The sequence below is a fragment of the Entelurus aequoreus genome, linkage group LG08, assembly GCF_033978785.1.
Source record: "Entelurus aequoreus isolate RoL-2023_Sb linkage group LG08, RoL_Eaeq_v1.1, whole genome shotgun sequence".
NCBI classification, from domain to species: domain Eukaryota; kingdom Metazoa; phylum Chordata; class Actinopteri; order Syngnathiformes; family Syngnathidae; genus Entelurus; species Entelurus aequoreus.
In genome coordinates, this window is record NC_084738.1 from 70,188,027 (window position 1) to 70,205,667 (window position 17,641).

The 17,641-nt window shown below is 38.0% G+C and overlaps 1 protein-coding gene across 1 annotated transcript; it reads left to right on the forward strand.

Moving 5' to 3' along the window:
* The first annotated feature begins 4,568 nt into the window (after nucleotides 1-4,568).
* On the forward strand, nucleotides 4,569-17,381 carry LOC133656253 (5-hydroxytryptamine receptor 3A-like). Its single transcript, XM_062057218.1, has 10 exons — nucleotides 4,569-4,689; nucleotides 10,570-10,733; nucleotides 10,809-10,853; nucleotides 10,944-11,053; nucleotides 11,128-11,297; nucleotides 14,210-14,364; nucleotides 16,360-16,570; nucleotides 16,641-16,790; nucleotides 16,862-16,947; nucleotides 17,013-17,381. Exons 1-10 carry the CDS (start codon nucleotides 4,647-4,649, stop codon nucleotides 17,226-17,228), a joined length of 1,350 nt encoding a protein of 449 aa, XP_061913202.1. The 5' UTR covers nucleotides 4,569-4,646; the 3' UTR covers nucleotides 17,229-17,381.
* Nucleotides 17,382-17,641: the final 260 nt, after the last annotated feature.

Genomic DNA, 17,641 nt, shown 5'->3' on the forward strand with positions numbered 1-17,641 from the left:
GGAACGCAAAGCGTCCCATTTATTAACTATAAATCTTTCAATCATTCAATCAAACGTTCACATCTTTGACATGGCGAACAGCATTCGTGCAGAGTACAAATAATACAACGGTGCAAAGTAGAGATGTCCGATAATATCGGCAGGCCGATATATGCGTTAAAATGTAATATTGGAAATTATCGGTATCGTTTTTTTTAAATTATCTGTATCGTTTTTTTTTTGTGTTTTTTTTTTATTAAATCAGCATAAAAAACACAAGATGCACTTACAATTAGTGCACCAACCCAAAAAACATCCTTCCCCCATTTACACTCATTCACACAAAAGGGTTGTTTCTTTCTGTTATTAATATTCTGGTTCCTACATTATATATCAATATATATCAATACAGTCTGCAAGGGATACAGTCCGTAAGCACACATGATTGTGCGTGCTGCTGCTCCACTAATAGTACTAACCTTTAACAGTTAATTTTACTAATTTTCATTCATTACTAGTTTCTATGTAACTGTTTTTATATTGTTGTACTTTCTTTTTTATTCAAGAAAATGTTTTTAATTTATTTATCTTATTTTACTAATTTTTTTAAAAAGTACCTTATCTTCACCATACCTGGTTGTCCAAATTAGGCATAATAATGTGTTAATTCCACGACTGCATATATCGGTTGATATCGGTATCGGTAATTAAAGAGTTGGACAATATCGGAATATCGGCAAAAAGCCATTATCGGACATCCCTAGTGCAAAGTAATACAAAGTGCTCGCATGTACGTTATCAAAATAACCAGCCTACCGGTATATGAAAAGTCCGTCTTTAATCATTGTGTCATCGTCTTCCTCCTGCGTACTAAAACCACCGAAATCCTCTTCGTCGGTGTCGGAGAAGAACAGGCCCTAAATAAGCCACACCCTTGTATAAGCCGCAGGGACCAGAACGAGGGGAAAAAGTAGCGGCTTATAGTCCGGAAATTACGGTATATATATATATATATATATATATATATATATATATATATATATATATATATATATATATATATATATATATATATATATATATATATATATATATATATATATATATATATATATATATATTTAACTGTCATTGCTCAAAATATAATAATTAATCAAAATCAATGTTGCTCCAATTACTTTACATTAAAAGTTCCACTTTGAAATATTGTTTTGGTGAAAATATTGCATATTTTGTGTGTTTGCCATATAAAAAAAACAAAGTTTTCTTTGACAAGATGGGCATAAAACAAACAAACAGCATTAAAAAAAAAATTTTTTAAAATAGATCTTAAGTTGATTTAGAGATGTCAGTTTTGAGTGTAAAAATATATATTTAAAGTATGTTTTTTGTTTTTTTTATATATAAATATATATATATATATATATATATATATATATATATATATATATATATATATATATATATATATATATATATATATATATATATTTTTTTTTAACTGTCATTGCTCAAAATATAATAATGAATCAAAATCAATGTTGTTATGAATTAATCAAGGCTCCAATTACTTTACATCAAAAGTTCCACTTTGAAATATTGTTTTGGTGAAAATATTGCATATTTTGTGTGTTTGCCATATAAAAAAAACAAAGTTTTCTTTGACAAGATGGGCATAAAACAAACAAACAGCATTAAAAATAACAAAAATAGATCTTAAGTTGATCTAGAGATTTCAGCCTAAAGTGTAAAAATATATATTTTTTAAAAAGTATGACTTATTTTTAACACTTTTATGAGTGGGTCCTTTTTGGGTCCCCAAGAATTTTACTGTTTTTTGTTTTTTTATATATAAATATATATATATATATATTTTTTTTTAATTTTTATTTATCTTTTTTTTTTTTTAACTGTCATTACTCAAAATATAATAATGAATCAAAATCAATGTTGTTATGAATTAATCAAGAATCCAAATACTTTACATCAAAAGTTCCACTCTGAAATATTTTTTGGGGGAAATATTGCATATTTTGTGTGTTTGCCATATAAAAAACAAAGTTTTCTTTGACAAGATGGGCATAAAACAAACAAACAAAAAAAAAAAATAACAACAATGTTTAATCAATGGATAGATTTAAAGTTGATCTAGAGACTTCAACCTTGAAAGTAAAAGTATATATTTTGAAAAATATGACTTATTTTTAACACCTTTATTGGGTCCCCAATCATTTTTTATTTAAAAAAAACAAACTGTATAAATATATTTTTTTTAACTGTCATTGCTCAAAATATAATAATGAATCAAAATTAGTGTTGTTATGAATTAATCAAGGCTCCAATTACTTGACATCAAAAGTTCCACTTTGAAATATTTTTTGGTGAAAATATTGCATATTTTGTGTGTTTGCCACTGAAAAAACAAAGTTTTCTTTGACAAGATGGGCATAAAACAAACAAACAACATTAAAAAAAATAACAAAAATAGATCTGAAGTTGATCTAGAGATTTCAACCTTGAAAGTAAAAAAATATATTTAAAAAAGTATGACTTATTTTTAACACTTTTATGAGTGGGTCCCTTTTGGGTCCCCAAGAATTTTAGTGTTTATATATATATATATATATATATATATATATATATATATATATATATATATATATATATATATATATATATATATATATATATATATATATATATATATATATATATATATATATATATATATATATATATATATATATATATATATATATATATATATATATATATATATATATATGTATATATATATATATATATATATGTATATATATATATATATATATATATATATATGTATATATATATGTATATATATATACATATACATATATATATATACATATATATATATATATATATATATATATACATATACATATATATATACATATATATATGTATATATATATATATATACATATATATATACATACATATATACATATACATATATATATATACATATATATATATGTATATATATATATATATACATATATATATACATACATATATATATATATATATACATATATATATATACATATATATATATGTGTATATATATATATATATATATATATATATATATATATATATATATATATATATATATATATATATATATATATATATATTTAACTGTCATTGCTCAAAATATAATAATGAATCAAAATCAATATTGCTCCAATTACTTTACATTACTTTGAAATATTTTTTTGGTGAAAATATTGCATATTTTGTGTTTACCATATAAAAAAACTAAGTTTTCTTTGACAATATGGGCATAAAACAAACAAACAAACAACATAAAAAAAAAAACTAAAATAGACCTTGAGTTGATCTGGAGACTTCAACCTTGAAAGTAAAAATATACATTTAAAAAAAGTATGACTTATTTCTAACACTTTTATGAGTGGGTCCCTTTTGGGTCCCCAAGAATTTTAGTGTTTATATATATATATATATATATATATATATATATATATATATATATATATATATATATATATATATATATATATATATATATATATATATATATATATATATATATATATATATTTATTTATTTTTTTTTAACTGTCATAGCTCAAAATATAATAATGTGACGTGTGGGATTACAGTGCTGAGACAGGTAGCTACGTTCTGGCACTGGAACGCAGAACGATCTGGTTTATGAAGGGAGTGGAGTCCTCATCAGCGTCAGGTGTGTGGATTCCAGATTATTTTACTGAGTGTAAGTAATATAGCTCATATATCGTATGTATTTAAAATAATGAAACATCAAAATAAATCTACTTGTATATTTTTTTAATCAAGCTAACATTCAATCATGATAAGACATATTAAACAACATATTTTTGCCAAAAATATATTTATGCGAGTTCATATTTGCAGTAACATCCTCCTTCTCATCGCTGCATGACTTTCAATAACACATATTTTGCTTCTATTTATAATAAACGCAACACAATGCATGCTTCTCTTAATTAAACATTTTTAATCCAGACAAATCCAATTAATATTAAATATCTACTTTTTGTGTAATCAACGATTCGTTTTTTTTATTGACTGACAAGATCAATGTAGCAGTCTTATATGAAGATAGTATATCTAACTGATCATAAACTTGATTGATTATTTCTGTTTGCTCATCATCAACTGGTGACAAAATATCAGACTTGTCATGTTTATTTTTGGCCACTAGATGGCGCCTAAGCATTAAGATTCAATGCTATGCACTTCACTCCTTGATAGTCTGAATAACTAAGCACTGGGATTGGTTAACCCTCCATCCATCTATTTTCTACCGTTTGTCCCTCTGCTGTTATTATCAACAATATTATAATATGACAACATATAGTATATAAAAGTCTGATTTGTGCAACCTAAGTACCCTTCTCCTTATTATTCCTATGTGTGTGGAACTATGTCACTAATCAAATCACTTATTGACGTCACTGTTCCCTGGAAAGCATCATCATCATCATCATCATCATCATCATCATCATCATCATCATCATCACTGCTGTGCTGACTGGCCTCAGAACATTTTCTGTGGGGGGAAAACTTTGCTGGAAAAAGTTGAGGGACGACCAGCTTGTCTCGGTGACTTCATGGTCATGTTTGCTGCTCTCATCCTCATCCCCATCCTCTCAGGTAAGCCTCACCATGCATGAAGGTATTGATTCATTGATCGGGTGTTGCTTTGACGTCTGTGTAACTACAAAAGCATGCCGTGTGTTGTCAGCGGAAGTGCAAGATTAGCAGGCTGATAATATACTAGATACTTAACACTGCCTTCTGCAAACACTTCATGCAATGCAAACTTCAATTTTAGACACAAAAACATTATTCTCTACAATAAAAAACACACTGGTTAGCCAAAAAACAGCGTTCTTGACATATAAACAACATTTTTAGACACAAAAACATTATTTTCTGCAATAAAAAACACAATGTTTAGCCAAAAAACAGCGTTCTTGACATATAAACAACATTTTTAGACACAAAAACATTATTTTCTGCAATAAAGAAATACGGTTTAACCAAAAAACAATGTTCTTGACATATAAACAACATTTTTAGACACAAAAACATTATTTTCTGCAATAAAAACACACTCTTTAGCCAAAAGACAGCATTCTTGACATATAAACAACATTTTTAGACACAAAAACATTATTTTCTGCAATAAAAAACACACTGTTTAGCCAAAAAACAGCGTTCTTGACATATAAACAACATTTTTAGACACAAAAACATTATTTTCTGCAACAAAAAACACAATGTTTAGTCAAAAGACAGCGTTCTTGACATAAACAACATTTTTAGACACAAAAACATTATTTCTGCAATAAAAAAATACGGTTTATCCAAAAAACAGTGCTCTTGACTCATAAACAACATTTTTAGACACAAAAACATTATTTTCTGCAATAAAAAAATACGGTTTAGCTAAAAAACAATGTTGTTGACATATAAACAACATTTTTAGACACAAAAACATTATTTTCTGCAATAAAAACACACTGTTTAGCCAAAAAACAATGTTCTTGACATATAAACAACATTTTTAGATACAAAAACATTATTTTCTGCAATAAAAAACTCAATGTTTAGCCAAAAGACAGCGTTCTTGACATATAAACAACATTTTTAGACACAAAAACATTATTTTCTGCAATAAAAAACACAATGTTTAGCCAATAGACAGCGTTCTTAACATATAAACATTTTTAGACACAAAAACATTATTTTCTGCAATAAAAAAATACGGTTTAGCCAAAAAACAGCGTTCTTGACATATAAACAACATTTTTAGACACAAAAACATTATTTTCTGCAATAAAAAACACAATGTTTAGTCAAAAGACAGCGTTCTTGACATATAAACAACATTTTTAGATACAAAAACATTATTTTCTGCAATAAAAAACTCAATGTTTAGCCAAAAGACAGCGTTCTTGACATATAAACAACATTTTTAGACACAAAAACATTATTTTCTGCAATAAAAAAATACGGTTTAGCCAAAAAACAGCGTTCTTGACATATAAACAACATTTTTAGACACAAAAACATTATTTTCCGCAATAAAAAACACAATGTTTAGCCAAAAGACAGCGTTCTTGACATAAACAACATTTTTAGACACAAAAACATTATTTCTGCAATAAAAAAATACGGTTTAACCAAAAAACAGTGCTCTTGACTTATAAACGGGTGATGCTTTGACGTCTGTTTAACTACAAAAGCATGCCGTGTGTTGTCAGCGGAAGTGCAAGATTAGCAGGCTGATAAAATACTAGATACTTAACACTGCCTTCTGCAAACACTTCATGCAATGCAAACTTCAATTTTAGACACAAAAACATTATTCTCTACAATAAAAAACACACTGTTTGGCCAAAAAACGATGTTCAAACAAAGTTCAAATTTTACAAATCTCTAATATTATCAATATCACTGTACTGTACTGTACTGTACTGTACTCGGACACTCCTGGTAGAATCAGAACGAAAAATACAAGCCTTTGAAAACAAATGCCTCAGAAGAATACTCAAGATAACATACCACGGACACAAAACCGATGAGTGTGTGCCAGGGGCCGTACTTATCAAGCTTCTTTGAGTGCCATTTTACACTTAAGTCCTGAGAATTTGCGAAATTTAGTCTTACTCTCAAACTTAAGAATAAAAGCTTTTTATCAACGTTCTTAAGTCTAAGAATCACTCCTACTCTCCACGATATTTAAGAGACCTTCAGAGGTGTCTTAAGTGGTTAGGAGTTGCCAGCAGGGGATGGCACTGAGGCGAGAGAGACGTGCGCGAACGTTCAGGGAACGGAACAATGTTGTTTTTTTTGATGACGAGCAGCTGATCAAACGGTATCGTTTAGACAGAGCGGATATTATTTTTGTCACAGATTTAATACTTTTCGATTCCTTGTTGATTTCTGCATGTGTCTGCAGTGGGCTAGTATATATAGAGCCACCCACACCAGTTTCAAATTAGTTGCCTAATTAATGAATTGGAAAGAAAATGTTATGACAGTAGCGTATGTGTGTGGCCGTGAGGTGAGTGACGTCAGTGAGTGTGTGGGCGAGAGAAGAGAGGGAGCGGTAGCGTGAGTGCCGGCGGGGACTAGTTTGTTTTGTATTATTTTGTAGTTTATTGTCAAAATATACACTCCCATTGTCCACTTAAATATTTCCAAGATATTTCTTTATTCTTAGACAACGGATTCCCTTCCGTGATTGGTCATTTCTATGGACACAGAAATGACGTCACCTAAAATTCCATTTACGGCACATAGTAATGTCGTAATTCAGCTCTGAGTGTGACACTTAAGATTCAGTCCTACACTTCGCTGAAAGTGTGAGTAAGACGCTTGATAACTAACTTTTAAGTGCAGCTTTCAGCGAATAATTTATTTACTCTTAAGTCAACTCTTAGCAGACTTCTTAGGAGTCATTCTAAGAAGCTTGATAAGTACGGCCCCAGGTCACCAAAAACCCCTGCTTGCAACAGTCAAAAGATGGAAACTAGCCTGGTTCGGCCACACATGCCGCCACAACACCCTGTGCAAGACCATCATGCAGGGCACACTAGAGGGTGGAAGCAAGCAAGGAAGACCACGGAAATCCTGGAGAGACAACAGTGCCGACCGAGATGCTGGTGCAGTTCTACTCAGCCATCATCGAGTCCATCCTCACCTCCTCCATCACCGTATGGTTCCCCGGCGCCACAGTCCAGGATAAGGAACGACTGTCCCTCCAGGACCTGTTCTGTGTGGGTCAGATCACAGCTGACTCTTCTCACCCTGGACACAAACTATTCTCCCTTCTCCCCTCAGGCAGGAGACTACGGTCCATCCAGACCCACACCTCCCGCCACCTGAACAGTTTTTTCCCCTCGGCCATCAGGCACATGAACAATAACAAGATCTGATAGCTCAGTTACAGCTCATGTTATTACCTATTCTGTGTAATATGTGTTTTATGTTGAACCATTGCACCAAGTAAAATTCCTAGTTTGTGAACCCGTTCTCAAACAATGGCAATAAAAACTATTCTGATTCTGATTAGAATCAGAACGAAAAATACGAGCCTTTGAAAACAAATGCCTCAGAAAAATATTCAAGATAACATACCACGAACACAAAACCGATGAGTGTGAGGTCGAAAGACTCGTCGGTCACCAAAAACCCCTGCTTGCAACAGTCAAAAGAAGGAAATTAGCCTGGTTCGGCCACACATGCCGCCACAACACCCTGTGCAAGACCATCATGCAGGGCACACTAGAGGGTGGAAGCAAGCAAGGAAGACCACGGAAATCCTGGACAGACAGTCACAACATCAAGACATGGACGGACCTGTCGGCCCCAGAGCTATGGACGGCCACTAAGGACTGCGGGAACTGGCGCAGACTGGCTGCTTCTTCCCCCCGACGACTTGACAGTCATTGGAAAGAGTAAGAGTGAGTAATTGAGGCGTAGGTGTGAGTCGGGACCCGGGGTGGAAAGCTCGTCTGTGCATCGGTTTGGGATGTCTCTGCGCTGCTGACCCGTCTCCGCTCAGGATGGTCTTCTGCTGGCCCCACTATGGACTGGACTCTCACTATTATGTTAGATCCTCTATGGACTGGACTCTCACACTATTATGCTAGATCCACTCGACGCCCATTGCACCGGTTGACCCAGGGGGGTGGAGACGTCCCCTCATTGTCCCATTGGGTTGAGTTTTTCCTTGCCCTGATGTGGGATCTGAGCCAAGGATGTCGTTGTGGCTTGTGCAGCCCTTTGAGACACTCGTGATTTAGGGCTATATAAGTAAACATTGATTGATTGATTGAGGTTTCTGAGAAAAACTGAATAAACACCGGTGGATGAACAGTCGACATTGTCCAAAGTCTCTTTCGTACCTTGCCAGGTGCGGCAGGCTGGGACATTTGCAATCAGCTAAATAGACGGCAGGAAGGCAAAGCCAGGCATAAAACAGCACTGCGAAAACACCTTTCTAAGAGCCTAAGGTTGCTTAATTATAATTAAGAATATGTCAATACACTTAATTGAAAAGCCCGTTCAAAATATGTTGATAACATAAGCAAATAATTACCTTAAACACTCTAGAGTGAGGTTTTAATTGAACTATGCATAAGGTATGATGACGACATTATGGGCCTGCTGCACTGCAAGCATACTTCAACTTTTATTATTATATGTTTCTCTTACGATTAATACGAGACGGATCGGCCAACAAACCCCCACATATGTTATACCATCGGAAAAGTCTCACTCGCGCCTACGGCGGTGCTTTAAGTTGGCAACATTTCGTGTTACCATGGTGACGCTAATCACGAATAAAAAAAATAAAATGGGCCAATTTAATGGGTACATACTGACGGATGCAGATATCTACATATATCCACATTTATCCATAATTAAGAGTTACTTATTTTATATTTCTATAGTCATATTTTAAATAGCTAATGTTCCATCTTGTACTCTTTTCCTTGTTTTGATCGTCTCATGACAAGGTGCTTGCACTGTGGACGGCCTTGAAGTAGGAGGCAGAGAAGAGGAGTCCTCCCTGCTTCCCTTCTCGGGCCGACTTGAGATAACGGACACAATGGGCATCTGTGCGGGCGTGAGGGCGGGGGGAGAGATTGAAGAACAGAATGTTTTCGTGATGTGCGGCAGACCGATCTGGACCGGACTAGGGAACGCTTGTGTACTGGGTTGGTCTCAGGTTTGTCCTCTAAGCTTTGAGAATAAACTACAAAATACCAACTACTGCCTGGAGATTGAATTTGAACATCAGCTTATTGCCATAAAAAGAATCTGGGAGAGACTAGCAATTTGAATTCCCCATTGGAGGAATGCTGGTCGACGCAACAATACCCTTTTAATGGACGACTGCTCTGAGACAAACACCAAAAAGACATGATTACCTCCTCTTGTAGCTCAGCCATACCTTCACGTATCTCGGTGCTTAACGTCTCATTTTACTCACACACTTGTCTACTTTCAACACAAGCTAACTGATGGCATGCTAACGTTAGCTGGCTTGCATGCTAACATAAGCATGATATTTTTTTAGCTAAATTTGATTCTGTTTACCCCAGAGTCAAATAACTTGGTACGTGACACTTGTTAACTGTTAGCATGCAAACGTTAGCAAGCTAATATTAGCATGCTAAATTTTTTGCTGTTTTTTTTCACTTTTTTCTTTACTTCCGCAGCCATACACCTTACAGCCGTGTTACTTGATATGTGAGACATGCTAACTGTTAGCATGCCATCGTTAGCACACATGCTAAGTGTTACATTTTAATGTAAGCTAATGTTTTAGGCTAACTCTGTAGCTCATTTTGTACAGTTACACCTAAAACTCACGGATTCAGACACCCCGCACCATCTTAAAAGTACGGCGGCTTCCGACAACCCCCGGCCAGAAGTCCAGGGCACAGATAGCAGGCCCATAAACATTTCCGCGGGAATTTTCTAGTTATTATTATGATGGTGTTTATGTTGCAGTGGGCGGCAATGTGTCAGACCCTGCCTGCAGTTACCAGGACGTCTTGGACCACCTGAACCTGACCAAAAGCAACGAGCTGTACATCATGGCGAGGCCGGTGAGAAACTACAAGCAACGCACTACTGTGTCCCTGGAGGTTCATCTCTACGCCATCCTGGATGTGGTAAATGTGGCGAACCCGCTTTACGCGTTCGATAAAAGTTTTGTTTTTGTCATCGCTGAATGTGTTTGTGCGCAGGTGGAGAAGGATCAGAAGTTTATCCCCTACGTCTTCACCGTCACGGTGAGGTTCCCGCTTTCCTCTAAAAGCTTTTTGCTCCTTTTTTTAATTTTTTTTGAACCGTCCACTAATTCTCCTGCCGCCGCGGTGCAGAGGTGGCACAATGAATACATTTCCTGGGATCCCGAAGAGTTCTGCGGAATAGATAATGTCTTTCTTCCCGCCGAGGTCCTATGGAAGCCTGACCTCACCATCACGGAGAGGTAAGCCATTAGAAAGGCGGTCCCCTTTGTTTTAAGCCAGAATAATCACCTCCTCTACGGATGTCTTCCAACAGGATGGAGAGGAACAAAGCACCGCCCACTCCATATCTGGCCATCGGTGCTAATGGCAACGTGGAGTTTATTAACGACCAAATTCTGGTCAGCACCTGTCGGATGCACATTTACAAGTTCCCCTTCGACATACAGCGATGTAACCTCACCTACAGGTCCATCATACACCCGTGTGAGTCACAAAAAAACTATGTTTTTTTTTACACCCTAAAAAATGCTGGGTTACTGGTTGGATCAGCTCTGGGAAATTGCCCATGCCCAAAATTCAAGTAACAACCCAAAAAGGAGATGGTGGAGTGATTCTCTCTTGAAATGCTGGGTTATTGAGTCTACCCAAATGCTAGGTTGAGCCTGTTGGGTCATATTTATGGGTTATTTCTAAGGATTTGGCTAGTTTTTGTGACCCAACCAGTAGCCGAGCTGGCTGGGTTACTGGTTAGATCCGCTATGAGAAATTGCCCATGCCCAAAATTCAAGTAACAACCCAAAAAGGAGATTGTGGCGTGATTCTCTCGTTGGGTCGTATTTATGGGTTATTTCTAAGGAGTTGGCTAATTTTTGTGACCCAACCAGTAACCCAGCTGGCTGGGTTACTGGTTGGGTCAGCTCTGAGAAATTGCCCATGCCCAAAATTCAAGTAACAACCCAAAAAAGAGAGTGTGGAGTGATTCTCTCTTGAAATGCTGGGTTATTGAGTCTACCCAAATGCTAGGTTGAGCCTGTTGGGTCATATTTATGGGTTATTTCTAAGCTGTTGGCTAATTTTTGTGACCCAACCAGTTACCAAGCCAGCTGGGTTACTGGTTAGGTCAGCCCTGGGAAATTGCCCATGCCCAAAATTCAAGTAACAACCCAAAAAAGAGAGTGTGGAGTGATTGTCTCTTGAAATGCTGGGTTATTGAGTCTACCCAAATGCTAGGTTGAGCCTGTTGGGTCATATTTATGGGTTATTTCTAAGCTGTTGGCTAATTTTTGTGACCCAACCAGTTACCAAGCCAGCTGGGTTACTGGTTAGGTCAGCCCTGGGATATTGCCCATGCCCAAAATTCAAGTAACAACCCAAAAAGGAGATTGTGGAGTGATTCTCTATTGAAATGCTGGGTTATTGAGTCTACCCAAATGCTAGGTTGAGCCTGTTGGGTCATATTTATCGGTTATTTCTAAGGAGTTGGCTAGCTTTTGTGACGAGTTCTGGGAAATTGCCCATGCCCAAAATTCAAGTAACAACCCAAAAAGGAGATTATGGCGTGATTCTCTCTTGAAATGCTGGGTTATTGAGTCTCCCCAAATGCTAGGTTGAGCCTGTTGGGTCGTATTTATGGGTTATTTCTAAGGAGTTGGCTAGTTTTTGTGACCCAACCAGTAGCCCAGCCAGCTGGGTTACTGGTTAGATCACCTCTGGGAAATTGCCCATGCCCAAAATTCAAGTAACAACCCAAAAAAGTGATTGTGGAGTGATTCTCTCTTGAAAAACATTTAAAATTTCCCGGGAAATATCCGGCTGAAACGTCGCGGTATGATGACGTATGCGCGTGACGAAGTCAGTTTAACGGAAGTTATGGTACCCCGTAGAATCCTATACAAAAAGCTCTGTTATCATTTCATAATTCCACAGTATTCTGGACATCTTTTGCAATTTGTTTAATGAACAATGAAGGCTGCAAAGAAGACAGTTGTAGGTGGGATCGGTGTATTAGCGGCGGACTACAGCAACACAACCAGGAGGACTTTGTTGGAGAGCAGACGCGCTAGCCGGCGACCTCACCTTGACTTCCTACGTCTCCGGGCCGCCAAACGCATCGGGTGAAGTCCTTCGTCCTTCCGCCGATCGCTGGAACGCAGGTGAGCACGGGTGTTGATGAGCAGATGAGGGCTGGCTGGCGTAGGTGGAGAGCTAATGTTTTTAGCATAGCTCTGTGCGGTCCGGTTGCTAAGTTGCTAAGTTAGCTTCAATGGCGTCGTTAGCACAGCATTGTTAACCTTCGCCAGCCTGGAAAGCATTAACCGTGTATTTACATGTCCACGGTTTAATAGTATTGTTGATTTTCTATCTATCCTTCCAGTCAGGGGTTTATTTTTTTTGTTTCTATATGCAGTTAAAGCACGATGCTATCACGTTAGCTCGTAGCTAAAGCGTTTCGCCGATGTATTGTCGTGGAGATAAAAGGCACTGAATGTCCATTTCGCGTTCTCGACTCTCATTTTCAAGAGGATATAGTATCCGAGGTGGTTTAAAATACAAATCCGTGATCCACAATAGAAAAAGGAGAAAGTGTGGAATCCAATGAGTCAGCTTGTACCTAAGTTACGGTCAGAGCGAAAAAAAATATGTATTTCACTGCATTCTAGTCCGTCACTCTAACGTTCCTCATCAACGAATCTTTCATCCTCGCTCAAATTAATGGGGTAATCGTCCGAATCGCTCTAGCTGCGTTGAAAACAATAGGAAAATATGAGGGAGTGAACAACTGACAACGTCACGCTACTTCCGGTAGGGGCAAGGTTTTTTTTTATCAGAGACCAAAAGTTGCGAACTTTAACGACGTTGTTCTATACTAAATCCTTTCAGCAAAAATATGGCAATATCGCAAAATGATCAAGTATGACACATAGAATGGATCTGCTATTCCCGTTTAAATAAAAACATTTCATTTCAGTAGGCCTTTAAAATAACCCAGCATTTGGGTTGAATATATTACACATCTAGTTGGGTTAGATAAGAAACCCATCTTGCTGGGTTAAATTAACCCAGCATTGGTTTGGTCCAATAGATCCCCAGCAGCTGGGTTGAAAACTACCAATACAACTTTTACATTGTAGATGCTAAAAACGTGTTGCTTGTTGCTAGACAGAATTCATGATGCCCCATAGACAAATGACCTAAAAAGAGCGCCAGCGGGAACAGGAAGTCAAACAGACACCCTTACGCATGTTTGGATTAATCTGTATGAAATACGAAATGTTCCTTAATGAGCTTGCATCGATCCAAATGGCTTTCAAGCTAATGTTCGCTCGGGAGGAGTTACATCATCAGCGCCGGGAAATGAAGCCGCGCTAATTAATTGCACCATTTCCACTGCCCAGCCAAAGCCATCAGACTGCAGCCCAGAGAGAACTCCAGACAGGCCACCAAGCAGGCCCACGAGGTGATGAGGACGCAGTACGAGTGGGTCTTCCTCAACATGGCCGTGACCGCCCACACCGCCGCCGCCGACGACTTCGACGAGATCGTTTACACGGTCCGTCACACTCTACCGCACACGTAGTCTGGCATTATTGCTCTCTTGAAATGCTGGGTTATTGAGTCTACCCAAATGCTAGGTTGAGCCCGTTGGGTCGTATTTATGGGTTATTTCTCAGGAGTTGGCTAGTTTTTGTGACCCAACCAGTAACCCAGCCAGCTGGGTTACTAGTTTGGTCAGCTCTGGGAAATTGACTGGACTCTCACACTATTATGTTAGATCTACTATGGACTGGACTCTCATACTATTATGTTACATCCACTATGGACTGGACTCTCATACTATTATGTTAGATCCACTATGGACTGGACTCTCACACTATTATGTTAGATCCACTATGGACTGGACTCTCACACTATTATGTTAGATCCACTATGGACTGGACTCTCATACTATTATGTTAGATCCACTATGGACTGGACTCGCACACTATTATGTTAGATCCATTACGGACTGGACTCTCACACTATTATGTTACATTCACTATGGACTGGACTCTCACACTATTATGTTAGATCCACTATGGACTGGACTCTCACACTATTATGTTAGATCCACTATGGACTGGACTCTCACACTATTATGTTAGATCCACTATGGACTGGACTGTCATACTATTATGTTAGATCCACTATGGACTGGACTCTCACACTATTATGTTAGATCCATTACTGACTGGACTCTCACACTATTATGTTACATCCACTATGGACTGGACTCTCACACTATTATGTTAGATCCACTATGGACTGGACTCTCATACTATTATGTTAGATCCACTATGGACTGGACTCTCACACTATTATGTTAGATCCACTACGGACTGGACTCTCACACTATTATGTTACATCCACTATGGACTGGACACTCACACTATTATGCTAGATCCACTATGGACTGGACTCTCACACTATTATGTTAGATCCACTACGGACTGGACTCTCACACTATTATGTTACATCCACTACGGACTGGACTCTCACACTATTATGTTACATCCACTATGGACTGGACTCTCATACTATTATGTTAGATCCACTATGGACTGGACTCTCACACTATTATGTTAGATCCACTATGGACTGGACTCTCACACTATTATGCTAGATCCACTATGGACTGGACTCTCACACTATTATGTCCAACACAATATATCGACACAGAACCTACAATAAAAACAACATGTTTTAACGCAATGTCTTTGGAATAAATAGAACATATTTTGTCTAAAAACACAATTTTCTGTGCAAATGCCAAACTGCGAATAGGTGGGGTTCTAAAGCATACTGTAACTTCCCACACGGGGCGCTAGAGAGCCAATTGATCTGAACACAAAAATGGACGAATGAGACAAATAATGGTATTAAAACGTCGTTAGAGTAGTTATACATGATGTCATTGTTGTATATTTGTTGATGGTGTCACTCTCCCAGGACAGAGTGACCTGTGTGATGAGCCAAGAAGACGGCAACGAGGAATCGTCGAACAAAAAGCTTTATTTGTTTTGGCGAGCCTTAGACTGGAACTGCAGCTTCCAGGAGAAAGAGTATGGGCCAGATTACTCTTTTGATGTCCTCTGGACCACTGTCCTTAAATACTTACTCTTTCAGTCTGGACAAAGCCCAGTTTGTTGTTTGACCAGTCTATCTATTTCCTGACCTTATCCCTCTGCTCAGTTTGAGTCGGGTTTCCTCCGACCCCTGATCTCTACTCCTACTTGTGTGGGTTCCTACCAGATGTTGCTAATGTGCTTATAATTAATCCTAAAATCCAAGCCTGCATTAATTTAGGATTCCAATTGTCCTGGGGGCAAGAGCCACCGCTCCCTGGATGAGCTGTGATGGACATCTGCACCCGAATCTATCTAAGGGCATATTTCCTAAAAAATTGTGTGACCAAATACAAATGCATGCTAGTTCACAATCAAATGAGAAAATGGTACACGGTATAATTTACCACAACATCATTGGAAGCGGTCCCACCTTCTCTCAGATCACCATGAGCAGAAAACCCATCCTCTACATCGTCAACTTCGTGTTGCCCGTCCTGTTCTTCCTGTCTCTGGACTTGGCCTCCTTCCTGATCTCGGACAGAGGCGGAGAGAAGCTGAGCTTCAAGATCACCGTGCTGTTGGCCGTCACCGTGATGCAGCTCATTCTCAACGAAATCCTACCGTCCTCCACCAACAGGATTCCGCTCATCGGTAAGGACCCGACGACTTTCCTCCCCAGAAACGATTGCGCTCACCGGGGGGGTCTTCTGCTCCGCCTCAGCCCTCTACTGCATCGGAATCTTTGGTCTGATGCTGCTCAGCCTACTGGAGACCATCTGTGTGATGTACCTGATGGAGAAGGACGACAAAAGCCACTTAAACGGGGACGAAAACCACGGCCTCAACCAACAACCTAACTGTCGTAATGAAGGTGCATGAAGTCTTGGCTGCATGTAGGGATGTTTTCTTTTTCCCTTGCACAAATTTCGATATTGCTTCCAGGTATGCTCCTGGGGAACGACTGCGGAGGCATCTGCTCCACGCCTGCCAACGAAGCTCTAAACGCGATGTTATCCGGAGCCAGAGAGGTGAGCCTGAGACTCACGTGTGGATGTTAAAGGATTCCAATTGACAAATGAAAACCTCGCCACAGAGTCAGAGCGGCGTGCTGTGCCAGACGCTGGAGAAGCTGTCGGACGAGCTGAAGGCCATGGAGAGAACGCTGAGGCTGCTGCACGGCGGCCAGAAAGAGGAGTTGGGATACTGGAGCCGACTGGCCAGGAGGGTCAACAGGATCTTCTTCATCCTCTACGTGACTCTAGTCATCGTCTTTTTAACGCTGCTCTTTTTCGCATGGACCAGTGATTAAGGATATTTATACGCTGAGCTTCTTCACTAGCAGCACAGGTGCCCCGAAATGAAAACATTTAGGGGCACAGAAAAAAATGCAAGCGCAAAATAAAATGTCTTAATTAACTAATGATATTAGTAACACTTGCTGTGTATTTCTGGTCTTGTCATCCTCGTCCGGACAGGAGGGTGAGACGGCAGTGCGGCCGGATCAAAAGAGACGTCGGAGACGCTTTACTGAACCAAAAGTTGCTTTATTACAAGCGAGTGTCATTATACAGGACTGCAGTTCCTGGAGGAGGTCAGGTCGAGGAAATGAGGCAATCTTAACTTGGAGAAGCCAAACCATCAGTTTTATATTCCTCCTTCCTGTCTCTCTGTGTGTGTGCTAAGTCAGGAAAACACTAGACCTACTCAGTGGTCTAGTGGTTA

Bases quoted from the DNA above. Each gene is read 5' to 3' on its own strand.
- LOC133656253 (XM_062057218.1), top strand. From the start codon at position 4,647: ATGGTCATGTTTGCTGCTCTCATCCTCATCCCCATCCTCTCAG. The intron at 14,365-16,359 runs GTCCGTCACACT...ACCTTCTCTCAG, and splicing joins TCGACGAGATCGTTTACACG to ATCACCATGAGCAGAAAACC. The intron at 16,791-16,861 runs GTGCATGAAGTC...TATTGCTTCCAG, and splicing joins ACCTAACTGTCGTAATGAAG to GTATGCTCCTGGGGAACGAC.